The sequence below is a fragment of the Oncorhynchus keta genome, chromosome 19 (assembly GCF_023373465.1).
Source record: "Oncorhynchus keta strain PuntledgeMale-10-30-2019 chromosome 19, Oket_V2, whole genome shotgun sequence".
Taxonomy (NCBI): Eukaryota; Metazoa; Chordata; class Actinopteri; order Salmoniformes; family Salmonidae; genus Oncorhynchus; species Oncorhynchus keta.
In genome coordinates, this window is record NC_068439.1 from 54115147 (window position 1) to 54127948 (window position 12802).

Below are 12802 nucleotides of genomic sequence, written 5' to 3' on the forward strand. Positions count from 1 at the left end.
AGGTGAAGTATTGTGATGAGCTACACGACTGCTCTTCTTACTCTACACTAATTCTCAAGAGGAAAGTTAAAATCCTCAGCCGTACGTAAGGTCACGGAGGAGGACCAACAGTGATAGGAGGATCGTCTGAAAGGGACTGACATGTAGGGATGTAACATAAGATTTTTTAAAAAGGCTTTTCAACCATAATTTGCAAATACATTCATTAAAAATCCTACAATGTGATTTTCTGGATTTTTTCCCCCCTCATTTTGTCTGTCATAGTTGAAGTGTACCTATGATGAAAATTACAGGCCTCTCTCATCTTTTTAAGCAGGAGAACTTGCACAATTGGTGGCTGACTAAATACTTTTTAGCCCCGCTGCATTTCATTTAAGTGCCAGACCTACTGTCCTTTCAAATCCACATTTTTCAGTTGAGTAGTTAGGTTCTTGCAAGAACCCCCACCAACTAAGGAGGTTTTTCGATTAATCCCACCTCCTGTGGGGTTCTTGGAAGAACCTATTGGGGGCAGTTTTCAGTGCCAAGAATCCTAAGGTTCTTTGAAGAACTTTGAGGATCTTAGAAGAACCCTTGTTGATCCCCTCATTTTTAGTCTACCCGAAACTCAGTGAAACCAGGTTCTTCTCTCTTGCTGCAAAAAAATATATAAATATCGCAGCAGACTGGCTGTTAAAAACACCTTGAGTGTCCCTCTCCTTTCCCCGAGGTTTGAACTGTTGGTTCCCAGGAGACAGACACACCCGTCTCAATGATTAGGTGAGTCAAACATCTTGTACTATTCTATTTTTTTCACCCGTTGGTATATATTGATAGAAGGAAAGATGTATTTGTTTATAAAGATTCAGTTGTTACATTGTTTTTATTGACAGCACAGATAATATGATTGTGTATAACGACTCAGTTATTTCTGTACGGTCTTGTCATTTATAAACAGACAGCCCCAGAACGAACACAGCCCATAAACAGAGCCCCTGAAGACCGCCCATGAAGAAAGCACAGAGAGCGACACTGTCCATGACTACAACACAGGCAGACACAGGCAGGCAAAAATATAGACAGACAAACAAAGAGGAAGCCAAGTAAATACATAACTCATTAATTTTTATAAAGAAAAAGCGAGTTTCCATAATGTTTTACCAAAGCGGTCCTCAGAGGAATAAGGCCATGCCTTGCTGGTCCCTGGGCCCAAAAATGTTTGAAAAAGGGCTGCTCTGACAAGCAAGAAATAAGTGGTGAGGGCAGACAGTTACTTGTGTCAATCACACTCAGGCCCCTCCCAGCAGACATAACCATGCATAGAGCTTTTAAAAGGGAACTGCGCACAACTGTTGCAGGACAGAGGGGGCTCTCTGCAGGGCAGAAAGAACACTTCAATCTGGACTTACCACCAGCCCTGTGCTTTAGATAAATTATTTTATATTTACTTTACAGTATCCACTCAACAAAAATGACTGCAAGTATCGTTTCTCCTTTCTTCGACTACAACGAAATGAACAAGGTAATAAATGTGTATTGCTTGCTTCGAGCTGAGGGCTAGCTAATTGCTAGCTAGCTAACTTGGTTAGCTTCGCCCAGTTCATTTAACTTTTTTTCGGGGTTGTTCAGCAAACGTTAGCGAGTGTTCTCTACACGTTTTGGATCGTAAGTGACAAACTGATGACAAAGTATAAAGTGTTTACTGGCCGCTAACAATTCAACACTTTAATAATTAGCTAGCTCACCAGGCAACGTAAGTTATCGCTGCTTCTGTCACATGTTCTTGAGTAGTTAGCGTCGCGAATTTATCATTTATTTTAAATGTTAGTTTATGGTTGTTTATTAACTAAGTGATCGCAAAAATGAATCTTTGAAAATGCAACACGTAGCTATCTGAGTTCACATCGCATGGCATGCCAGCTATTTTGGTTGAAAATAAGCAACAGGCGGATTCAACCCTAGCTGCTATTGGTTGTCTTGCAACAATTTACGCGCTTTTGTGTGCAAGCTGTGCTGTCTCGCACGGATAACGTTATGGAAATCTCACACACACAGTACGAATTGTAAACAGTTGTGCCTAAGTACCAAAAATATTGTCTACAAAGGTTACATGTCAGCATTTGACTACTGTGTATTTCTATAGCTAATGGCTTTTGAATTAGATTACCCGAAGTTTACTGGTTATCGTTTTCAATCTATTGTATTATCTAAGATGTCGAACTATGTAAAAGGCATTGGTGCCTACCAGTTTTGGGCATACCAGTTTTGCTGATTCTTCTCATCCAAATAAATCAATCACAGCACGTTTTTGGACATATTCAGCAGCTATTACCTGATTGAAGTACAATACCATTGGAAATTCATGATGAAAGGTCATGTTTATATTCTTAACTTAAATTGAAATGCTGTCGCTGCTTCAAAAAACACATTTTGATAAATAGCCCAATGTCAATAGTTTTTTAATGTCCAAATCAATAACCAGTATGCAGAAAAGGTGGAACAAAGTACTATGTTTATCTACACATGTGAAACCATAGTAATAATATTACATGTGTTTTTTTTTAAACGAGCACCTTATCACTGGTTAGAGTACAACATGAATGTTGCATTTTTGATAGACGTCACCAAAACAAAAGAAACACAACACTGTTGTCAATATCGATTGTCATGTTTAAAATCAGTTAGCTAGAGGGGGGGAGATGAGGTTCCACGTCCTGTTAAAACTAACACGGCTCAAAAAGCCACTCGTAATCTGGAAATAATGTGTACATCACTTGTTAATCACTTCCATCGATATTATGCTGAAATCAATAGAAATCAACGTTTTGGAGTGTAGTGCTGTTTAAATTAACACTTCAATGGCCACACCGAATCATGGAATAACCTATACATGTTTGGTTAGATGAGAACTTTTGGAATGTCTGTTGATTGAATTAACATTGGAATAAGCTAACCACTTAGCAAGATGGATAACTAGCTACTAAATTAGCTAACCAAAATGCTGAACTGCAGAGCATTTGGCACATTTTAGGCAGTAACTTAAGTTACAAGATATCTAGCTTGTAACGATTTTGGTTTGAATTCTACACGGTAACTAGATCACCTGACTGCACACCAGTGAGTGACTCAAGAGACTGGGGACCTGTTTACTTTATAATGAAAAATTGTGACCTGTATAATGAGATTGTTCATGTCACAGGTCACAATCTTCTATCTCAAGGTATTGCACACGTTGGCTACAGGTATTTACTTAAAGTAGATACAAATAGATGTGTATGTGTTTCAACAGTATTGAATAACCATCCCGTGGCTATTTCCAAATACACCGGTATAACACCTACTAATCTGAGGTAAAAAAGGATGTATAATTCCACTCAATTTAATTGGGTGAAATTGCAAGCTTGTCTAAGGTAGTAAAACAAACTGTCCACATTAGGGGAAATTGACACAATATAAAATCATTTAATATGTCAATTTAAGATGATAGTATGTTTCCTACTCAAACTGTTGCAACAATGACATTGTCACCCATTTAACCATTTAGAGTGTTGGGGGGGATGCTCTCAATCACAACTTATCTGGGTGCTTTAGACTAGAGCCCCTATAGCATCTGTGCAGCAGCCTGAGGGTTTGCGGTCTGTACTATCACTGTTGCGCCAACATCCTATGGCCATAATTGTTTGGCAGTGCTTTTTATTTGATTGACAGCTTGTTAGAGTAAACTGATTGCACAATTCTCTTTAACTTGTGACTTTGGAGACCAGTCTTTCTATAGTGCTGTTGAACTAGTAAGTATGTCATTAAGATCCCGGCCCTGCTTTTGTAATGCGTCTGGACTGTAAACTAACACGGCTAGCCCCAAACTTTTTGGGATTTAAGTTAAAAAATGTTTTTTTTTTTTTCAGTACTGATTGACACTTTTATTAAGCATGACTGTTCTTTTCTTTGCAGAACAATAAGATGTTTAACTACAACAACAATACTTTTGGTGGGCCCCACTCCACATCTGTCCCAGTCTGCACTGGTGCCAACAACCCTCCCTCTTGCCCCCCCACTGGTTCCCTGCTGGACAGGAAGGTAGTGGGGGCCCCCTCTGCAGGGGGCAGTGGGCTGTTCCAGCGCCGCCACTCCGTCACCCTCCCCAACACCAAATTCAACCAGAATCAGTTCATCAACAGTCTCAAGGCTGACCCCTCCTCGCTCCTGATTGGTGGTGGCAGTAACAACAAGGAGAACCGCTTCCGGGACCGCTCCTTCTCTGAGACCGGGGATCGCCTCAAGCCGGGCAGCCAGCTCCAGTGCCTTGGCGGCGGGCAGGGCCAGCAGCAGCAGCAGGTCAACTCCAGCCGCTACAAGACGGAGCTGTGCCGGCCCTTCGAGGAGAACGGCACTTGCAAGTACGGTGACAAGTGCCAGTTTGCCCACGGCATGCACGAGCTGCGTAGCCTGAGCCGCCACCCAAAGTACAAGACGGAGCTGTGCCGCACCTTCCACACCATCGGCTTCTGCCCCTATGGCCCGCGCTGCCACTTCATCCACAACGCAGAGGAACGCCGCGGCCCGCCGCCACCGTTCTCCACTTTCAACAAGATGGATCGCCCCCGCCTCCAGCACAGCTTCAGCTTCGCCGGTTTCCCCAGCCAGGGCGGTCTACAGGACAGCCCCACCTCGGTCACCCCGCCGCCCATTTTCTCCACAGAGGACCTGGGCGAGTGGCCCAGCAACCCCTTCACCTACTCCAGCCAGGAGTTGGTCAATCTGTTTGGCCCGAGCCTAGTAGGGGGGCCCCCTGTCTTGGAGCCCAACCTGCTGGCCCCGGCGCCGCACTCCCCCACTACCCCCTGCTTCTTCCGGCCCATGTCGGAGTGTCCCCCCAGCCCCCCGGACTCTCTCTCCGACCAGGAGGGCTACCAGAGCAGCCTGGGCAGTCAGAGTGGTTCCGAATCCCCCAGCCTGGATGCCTCGCGCCGCCTGCCCATCTTCAGCAGGCTCTCCATCTCTGATGATTAGAGAGCCTACACCCCCGGTGCCTGGGATGGATGCATGGAGTGAGAAAGTGAGTGCCTGTCTCCCCATGGTCCTGTCCCCCTCGTCTCCTGGCCTTGTTTACAACCCAGAAGTGGACATGATTCTGTGTCGCAGTGTTGTAGCCACTGAGTCCAATCAGGAAACTCAGCTGCCCCCCCCCTCATCTCAGATGCCTCCAATTAGTCAATCGAGGTGTTTTTGTTTTACCCAAACAATCATTCAGCCAAGTGGTCACTCAAGAATCGTGAGTAGCAAGTTGGCCCTGGGTGAAGTGCTACAATAACGGTGTACAGTAGAAATCAGAGGGGATGGATAAGGTCTGTGGGAAGTTTCAGTATGTCCCAAGGCAGGATTTCCCTGTCGTTTTGTGTGTAGCGGTGCTGCAGATCTTCACTTTGCCATTGCTGCCTGTGCCACAGCTATCTTCAAAAACATCCCATACTTTTACATCTCAAGAGGACTTGTGACAAATTCGTGCTCCATTTTTAAAAAGGGTCACATTTCCCTTCAAGTTAAACCATAAAAAAAATGATTGGACGACCAGATTAAATGAAGTGCCTTGGTGTTGTCCGATCAATGTGCGGGACTACAATTGTTACTTTTTCCACGTCCTAATGATTGCAAAAAATATTTTTCCAGCTTTTTTTTTATAAAAAAAAAAGTATATTATGAGGACTAGACAAACACAGATGTTTTAAAAAAATATTTTTTAGAATCAGGGCTGGAAGAGTTTTTCATTTTCGTTTGGCGCTACTAAGAACCCTTAGTAATTGTCTACTGGTCTGTTTGGTTTCTTTAGTTGTGTGGAGTAGGACTGTTCATCAATGTAAACTGGTCGTTAAACATTCATATGTGAGCTTGGCCTGCCCCCCTTCTCCTAGCCCCCACTCGGCTCAATAGCTGACTGAGATGATACCTCAGTCACCGCTGTCAAATCACATGAGCGCCATGCTCTCCCATCGATTCCACCTTGTTCAACTATATTGTTTTGTAAAACCTTCAAATGGAAGGTTTGCTTGTCACTGCTTATTTAACTTATCAAAATGTATTTATTGCTGATCTTAAAGCATTTTTTTTATTTTGTATTTATCTGGATAATGAAACGATAGAATATATTTTCTTTTATGTTAAATTATGATCTTCCGTATTAATCGTAAGATTGTGAAGACTTTTTTTTTCTTTTTTTTTACAGGTAATATATTATACTGCAATGACATTTTTTTTATTTTGTAACTACACTTTGATTTATTTTGAAAGTGAATCTTAATTTAAATACAAAAATGCAAATGTTTTTGCGTTTATATTTATTGTTTTTCCTCTTCCCTGATATTGGACTGTGGTTTTCAGGTTCTCTATTTTGATGTCTTAATTTCTCTTCCAGTTGTGGGCTGCAGCAGCTCTCGAAGGCCCTCTAGAATGTAGACGAAGTTGAGTAACAGTCCTCTTCCTGTTAATTCACTGTCCCTTTGACTGGGAAAAAAAATCTACATTTTAGTATTTAAGAAGTCACTTAGCCTATATAACCAGCAGTTACGCTGTAAACGACAAATAGAAAGCTCTTATTTGAATTAGTTATGGACGATCACCTATTCCGCAATACCATGCATACATTTACTAGCACTTTTAGTTGATGTGTTGTTGGACCACTCGTTCCCATAAGTGCCTATCGAATACATTCCAGGTATCCCCAAGTGTTGTGCCTTCATCACATGTTTTATAACACAGCAGATTTAAGCCCGAACTTGTAGTTAAGTATAAAGGTTAACAGGATTGACACATGACATGAAAAGCAACAGTTGAATGTATTCTTTATAGCAGCTGTTGCTGTTCACTACAGTAGTTTATTTGTTCTCATGTATTTTTTTTTTAAATGACAGATTGCAGTTTAAACTTAACTAATAAAACCCATATTTCTATTGAACATCTGTCTTCCTGATTGACAAGGGTTGTTTGAGGCCGAGGTTGGCAACATTTTTGTTGTATTATCACTGTTTATGTAATGATCATATACAGCAACCCTCTCATCACATGACTAGGGTGAGAATATTTATCAGTGGAGAAAGCAGCCCATGTACTGGAAGCTGGCTCTATTTGGGCTGGGCATTGAAGGGGAACCATAGCGTTCATGTGGGTGAAGCGGTGCTATTGAAATATTGAGCAAACAGCCCTGCTTGTTATCCTACCACATATCTTTGACTTATCTTGCTACAGTCTCTACACCAGCAAACTGGGGAACTTTGTTTTAAAGTTCCCATTGAAAAGCTACCCCCTCCCCCAGACACACACAAATAGTCAGACCAAAAAATTACTTAAAACAGTTTTCCAGGAAAACATTTCCAAGACAGGAAATCCAACTCCTGTGCTTTCTCTCTCTCTGAAACTGTTGTTGAGGGTTGGTGTGCTGCTCTACTGTGATTTAAAGAAACTGAGGAACAGCAGCCACAACTTTCAGTGCTACTTCTCGTCTTGAGGCCCTAGATCAGCCTTTCACCATGGTTACTGTAAGGTAGGAGACTTTAGCTTTTACAGTGTTGACTCTCCCATGTGTTTTGGCCAAGACTTCTCCCAGTCCCTCAGTTAGGCCTGTTACAGCTGATGAATTGCAGGTTCAGTTCATTTGTTATTCCACACATAGGCATAGCCAGGGCTGGTTCCCCTGAGGCCTGGACTTATCTCCAATTTCCACAGAGACAAGTTAGGAACCCGGCTGCTCCATTAGTCTAAGTCAATTCAAACTTAAAGCAAAACAGTGGGGCTGCATGGAATGGTACTCAGGTTTTCATTGTAGTATGCTAACAAAAAAAATCTCTAACTTCTTACCTCATGCGCCAGCTACGACCTTGTTGGTTTAGTACTCTCCCGGCTGCCTTAACCCTTTTGAATGTAGACTAGAAACCAAACCACTACCTGCTAATGACTGAAACACCCAAGGCGTGACACTTTTTACTAGAGAGAAGTGTACTTGTTTCAACAAGTGGGTGGGTGTTGCCTGGGGTACAAGGAGTAAAATACTCAAGTGCTGCGAATCCTTAGCACATCAATGATTTCTGATTCCTTTGAACAGACTTCTGCAGGAGGATCACTGTGCCTTTAACGGTCCAGTGCAGTCAAAATATTCTCAACCAATATAAACGCATGTAAAGTGTTGGTGTCATGTGCTGAAATAAGACTCCAGAAATGTTCCATGTGCACATTTGTTTACATCCCTGTTAGTGAGCATTTCTCCTTTGCCAAAATAATCCATCCATGTGTCAGGTGTGGCATAGCAAGAAGCTGATTGAACAGCATGATCATTACACAGGTGCACCTAATGCAAGGGGACAAAAGGCAACTTTATAATGTGCAGTTTTGTCACAACACAATGCCACAGATCAAATTGAAGTTTATTTGCTCCAAATACAACGGGTAATGCTTACTTACAGGCTCGACCCAATAGTGCGAAAAAAGGTATGGGTAAGTAAATATTTTTTTTTTGTAAAAATACATTTGAAAATAAGAGTAGCAAGGCTATATACAGACAGACACCTGTTAGTCAGGCTTATTGAGGTAGTATGTACATATGGTTAAAGTGACTATGCAAATATGTTGAACAGAGAGTAGCAGTAGTGTAAACGGAGGGGTTGGTGGGACAATGCAGATAGACCGGTTAGCCAATGTGCGGGAGCACTGGTTGATCGGGCCAATTGAGGTAGTATGTACATAAATGTATGGTTAAAGTGACTATGCATATAAGATAAACAGAGTAGCAGCAGCTTAAGAGGGATTGGGGGGCACACAATGTAAATAGTCTGGGTAACCATTGGTTACCTGCTCAGAAGTCTTATGGCTTGGGTGTAAAAACTGTTGAGAAGCCTTTTTGTCCTAGCCTTGGCACTCCGGTACCGCTTGCCATGCGGTAGTAGAGAGAACAGTCTATGGCTGGGGTCTTTGACAATTTTTAGGGCCGTCCTCTAACACCGCCTGGTGTAGAGGTCCTGGATGGCAGGCAGCTTTGGCCCAGTGATGTATTGGGCTGTACACACTACCCTCTGAACTGCCTTGTCGTCAGAGGCCGAGCAATTGCCGTACCAGGCAGCTGTAGAACCTTTTGAGGATCACAGGACCCATGCCAAATCTTTTTAGTTTCCTGAGGGGGAATATGCTTGGTGTGCCCTCTACACCTGCATTGTTTGGTGTTTTAGGCTGGGTTTCTGTACAGCACTTTGAGATATCAGCTCAGTCTTGATTACGTTGAGGGATAGGTTGTTATTCTGGCACCACCCGGTCAGGTCTCTGACCACCTCTCTATAGGCTGTCTCGTAATTGTCGGTGATCAGGCCTACCACTGTTGTGTCGTCTGCAAACTTAATGATGGTGTTGGACTCGTGCCTGGCCATGCAGTCGTGGGTGAACAGGGAGTACAGGAGGGGACTGAGCATGCACCCCTGGGGAGCTCCAGTGTTGAGGATTAGTGTGGCAGATGTGTTGCTACCAACCCTCACCACCTGGGGGTGGGGTAAATTAGGGGGAAGGAGTGTGAGAAGTTGAGCTCTGTTCGTGGGGAGTGAAGGGGACTTGGGAACATCAACTTAAAGTAACACATGAGTAGGCCTATTTGACTGACCGATTCACCAACAGGCCTATTTGAATGACTGACAACAGTATTTGAGTAAGTTGAGTTTGCCAAAGTAAAGGCATGGATGGAGTTGATCATTGACAAAAGTGAGGGAAATGTTTTTTAATTGCAGGGAGTTGTTTTACTTGACAGCAGCCCTAAAGATCCTGATTATAGCACCAATACTAAAAGGGGGAGCCTGACTCAGATATAAACCTTTAAAGGTGTATTACACAAGCAGAGATAATAACAAACTAGAAAACTTAAACAAAAGCAAAGTGAATATTAGAGCAGTGGGGCCATGCAATCTATCTCCCGTCCAGGCTGTATCACATCCGGCCGTGATTGGGTGTCCCATAGGGCGGCGCACGATTGTCCGGGTTTGGCCATCATTGTGAATAAGAATGTATTCTTAACTGACTTGCGTAGTTAAATAAAGGTTCAATTTTAAAAAAATGAAATGTTCCATTGTCATTACCTTTCTCATTGGTTAGGAGACGGCTGTAGCGACAGGGATGAGCTGATAGGGTGTTTTGCGTACTTCGTTCCCAGCCCCGTGACCCTGCTACAATTCCTCAGCCATTATATGACTTTTTCCAAGACTCCAGTGCTGGGCTGTGCTGGCTAAGTCAACCTGCAGGAGCGGAGCCCGAGTCCAGTCACGTGGTTCTCCACCTCCCACAGGCCGTGTCATAAGTAACTCCTCGCTCCTGACTGGCTGCGAGTCAAGCCTACGGCGACAGCATTGGGGGGGGGGAGCAGTTGCCAGGAGGAACTATGATTTGAGAAGTGCGGTTTTGGCACCGACTAGGGTCGTTTCTCGTTACAGACGAAGGCAGGGTAGTGTGAGATACTGCTGCGGGGTCTTTCTAACCATGATCAGGGTGTGTGAAGGAAAAAACAAAGGCTGACACCCCCGGTGAAGGAGTGCTGCCTGTCCCCGAGGCTGTGCTGGGGCCCTGTGACTGAACACTCTTAGCCAAGACTGAACATCACTACTTTCTCCAACATACAGCCTCAGACTGGCATACCTGTCAGCACTCATCATAAAGACTAGCTGTGTGTATGTGCGTGCGATACCTCACTACTGCTGTTGTCTTTTTCATTAGAAGTGAAATAGTGGTGTGTTTGAACTTGACATAACGAACTTGACCAAACACAGAACATAAAACAGCGTGAGGACTACTAAGGGGAAAACTAAGGGAAACTCCCGTTGCTCTTTGATTGGCGTGAAAAGAATGGCTTGAACCAACCGCATATGACTAAAAAGACAAACATACTGCCTTTTGATACTCATATGAATACTTTATTACGGTTCCTCCTCTCTTTGGCAGTGAGCTATAACACACACAAGAAAAAGCATGTGTCTACTGTATGATGTATGTAAAAGAACACACACACACACACACAGAGGGAAAAACAACAGAAAAAGGAGGAACTATCCAAAATAACACCATTGTTCAGCTAATCAGCCAAACTTCCCCTTAAAGCACTGGAGGAGCCATGGGAACAGAAGTCATGGGAACGGGAGGCATGGTAACGGCCTATCAAGTCCCATTCGAGTCAGCAGAAGATTGATGGGTTTTCCTCGAGCTAAAAGCCACTTAAAGGGTGTCAATTAGTAGCCGACTGAGAGGCACTTTTCAGTATCCCGGTAAACTCTAACAGCAGTGGCTGTGTGTGCATGTGCGAAACCTGTCCAGCCTGCTCTCTCCTCTCGCCTAGTGCCCCAGGGACTTGTAACCTGCTGAGCCACACAGCAGAGCACTGTTTAACCACAGACGGCCACAGCTGTACACAATGAGCCATTACACAGCAGCCACAGCACACAGAGCGTCAGAACTTACATACCACCACTCTGCAGGGCAGGGAGAAACATCCGTATATACATTCAGGCCTGGTGGTGAACACTGAAAGGTCCAGAGTCCCAGATGAGTTCGTGCAATATGTTCTGTACTGTGGGATGATGATGGCACAGTTGAAGTCGGAAGTTTACATACACTTTAGCAAAATACATTTAAAGTTTTTCCACAATTCCTGACATTTAATCCTAGCAAAAATTCCCTGTCTTAGGTCAGTTAGGATCACCACCGTATTTTAAGAATGTGAAATGTCAGAATAATAGTAGAGACTGATTTATTTCAGCTTTTATTTCTTTCATCACATTCCCAGTGGGTCAGACTATTACATACACTCAATTAGTATTAGGTAGCATTGCCTTTAAATGGTTTCACTTGGGTCAAACGTTTTGGGTAGCCTTCCACAAGCTTCCCACAATACGTTGGGTGAATTTTGGCCCATTCCCTCTGACAGAGCTGGTGTATCTGAATCAGGTTTGTAGGCCTTGCTCGCACACATTTTCTATAGGATTGAGGTCAGGGCTTTGTGATGGCCTCCCCAAAACCTTGACTTTGTTGTCATTAAGCCATTTTGCCACAACTTTGGAAGTATGCTTGGGGTCATTGTCCATTTGGAAGACCCATTTGCGACCAGGCTTTAACTTCCTGACTGATGTCTTGAGATGTTGCTTCAATATATGCACATAGTTTTACTTCCTCATGATGCCATCTATTTTGCGAAGTGCACCAGTCCCTCCCGCAGCAAAGCACCCCACAACATGATGCTGCCACCTGCGTGCTTCACAGTTGGGATGGTGTTTTTCGGCTAGCAAGCCTTCACCTTTTCCCTCCAAACACAACGATGGTCATTATGGCCAAACAGTTCCATTTTTGTTTCATCAGACCAGAGGACATTTCTCCAAAAAGTACGATCTTTGTCCCCATGTGCAAACTGTAGTCTGGCTATTTATGGCAGGTTTTGGAGCAGTGGCTTCTTCCATGCTGAGCGGCCTATCATGTTATGTCGATATAGGACTCGTTTTACTGTGGACTTTTGTACCGGTTTCCTCCAGCATCTTCACAAGGTCCTTTGCTGTTGTTCTCGGATTGATTTGCATTTTTCGCACCAAAGCACGTTTATCACTAAGAGACAGAACACGTCTCCTTCTTGAGCGGTATGACGGCTACGTGGTCCCATGGTGTTTATACTTGCATACTATTGTTTGTACAGATGAACGTGGTACCTTCAGGCGTTTGGAAATTTCTCCCAAGGATGAACCAGACTTGTGGAGGTGTACAATTTTTGGCTGATTTCTATTGATTTTCCCATGATGTCAAACAAAGAGGCACTGAGTTTGAAGGT

The 12802-nt window shown here is 43.6% G+C and overlaps 1 protein-coding gene across 1 annotated transcript; it reads left to right on the forward strand.

Moving 5' to 3' along the window:
• The first annotated feature begins 1308 nt into the window (after positions 1-1308).
• On the forward strand, positions 1309-6928 carry zfp36l1b (zinc finger protein 36, C3H type-like 1b). Its single transcript, XM_035793873.2, has 2 exons — positions 1309-1501; positions 3931-6928. The coding sequence occupies exons 1-2, from the start codon at positions 1451-1453 to the stop codon at positions 4987-4989; spliced, it is 1110 nt and encodes a 369-aa protein (XP_035649766.1). The 5' UTR covers positions 1309-1450; the 3' UTR covers positions 4990-6928.
• Positions 6929-12802: the final 5874 nt, after the last annotated feature.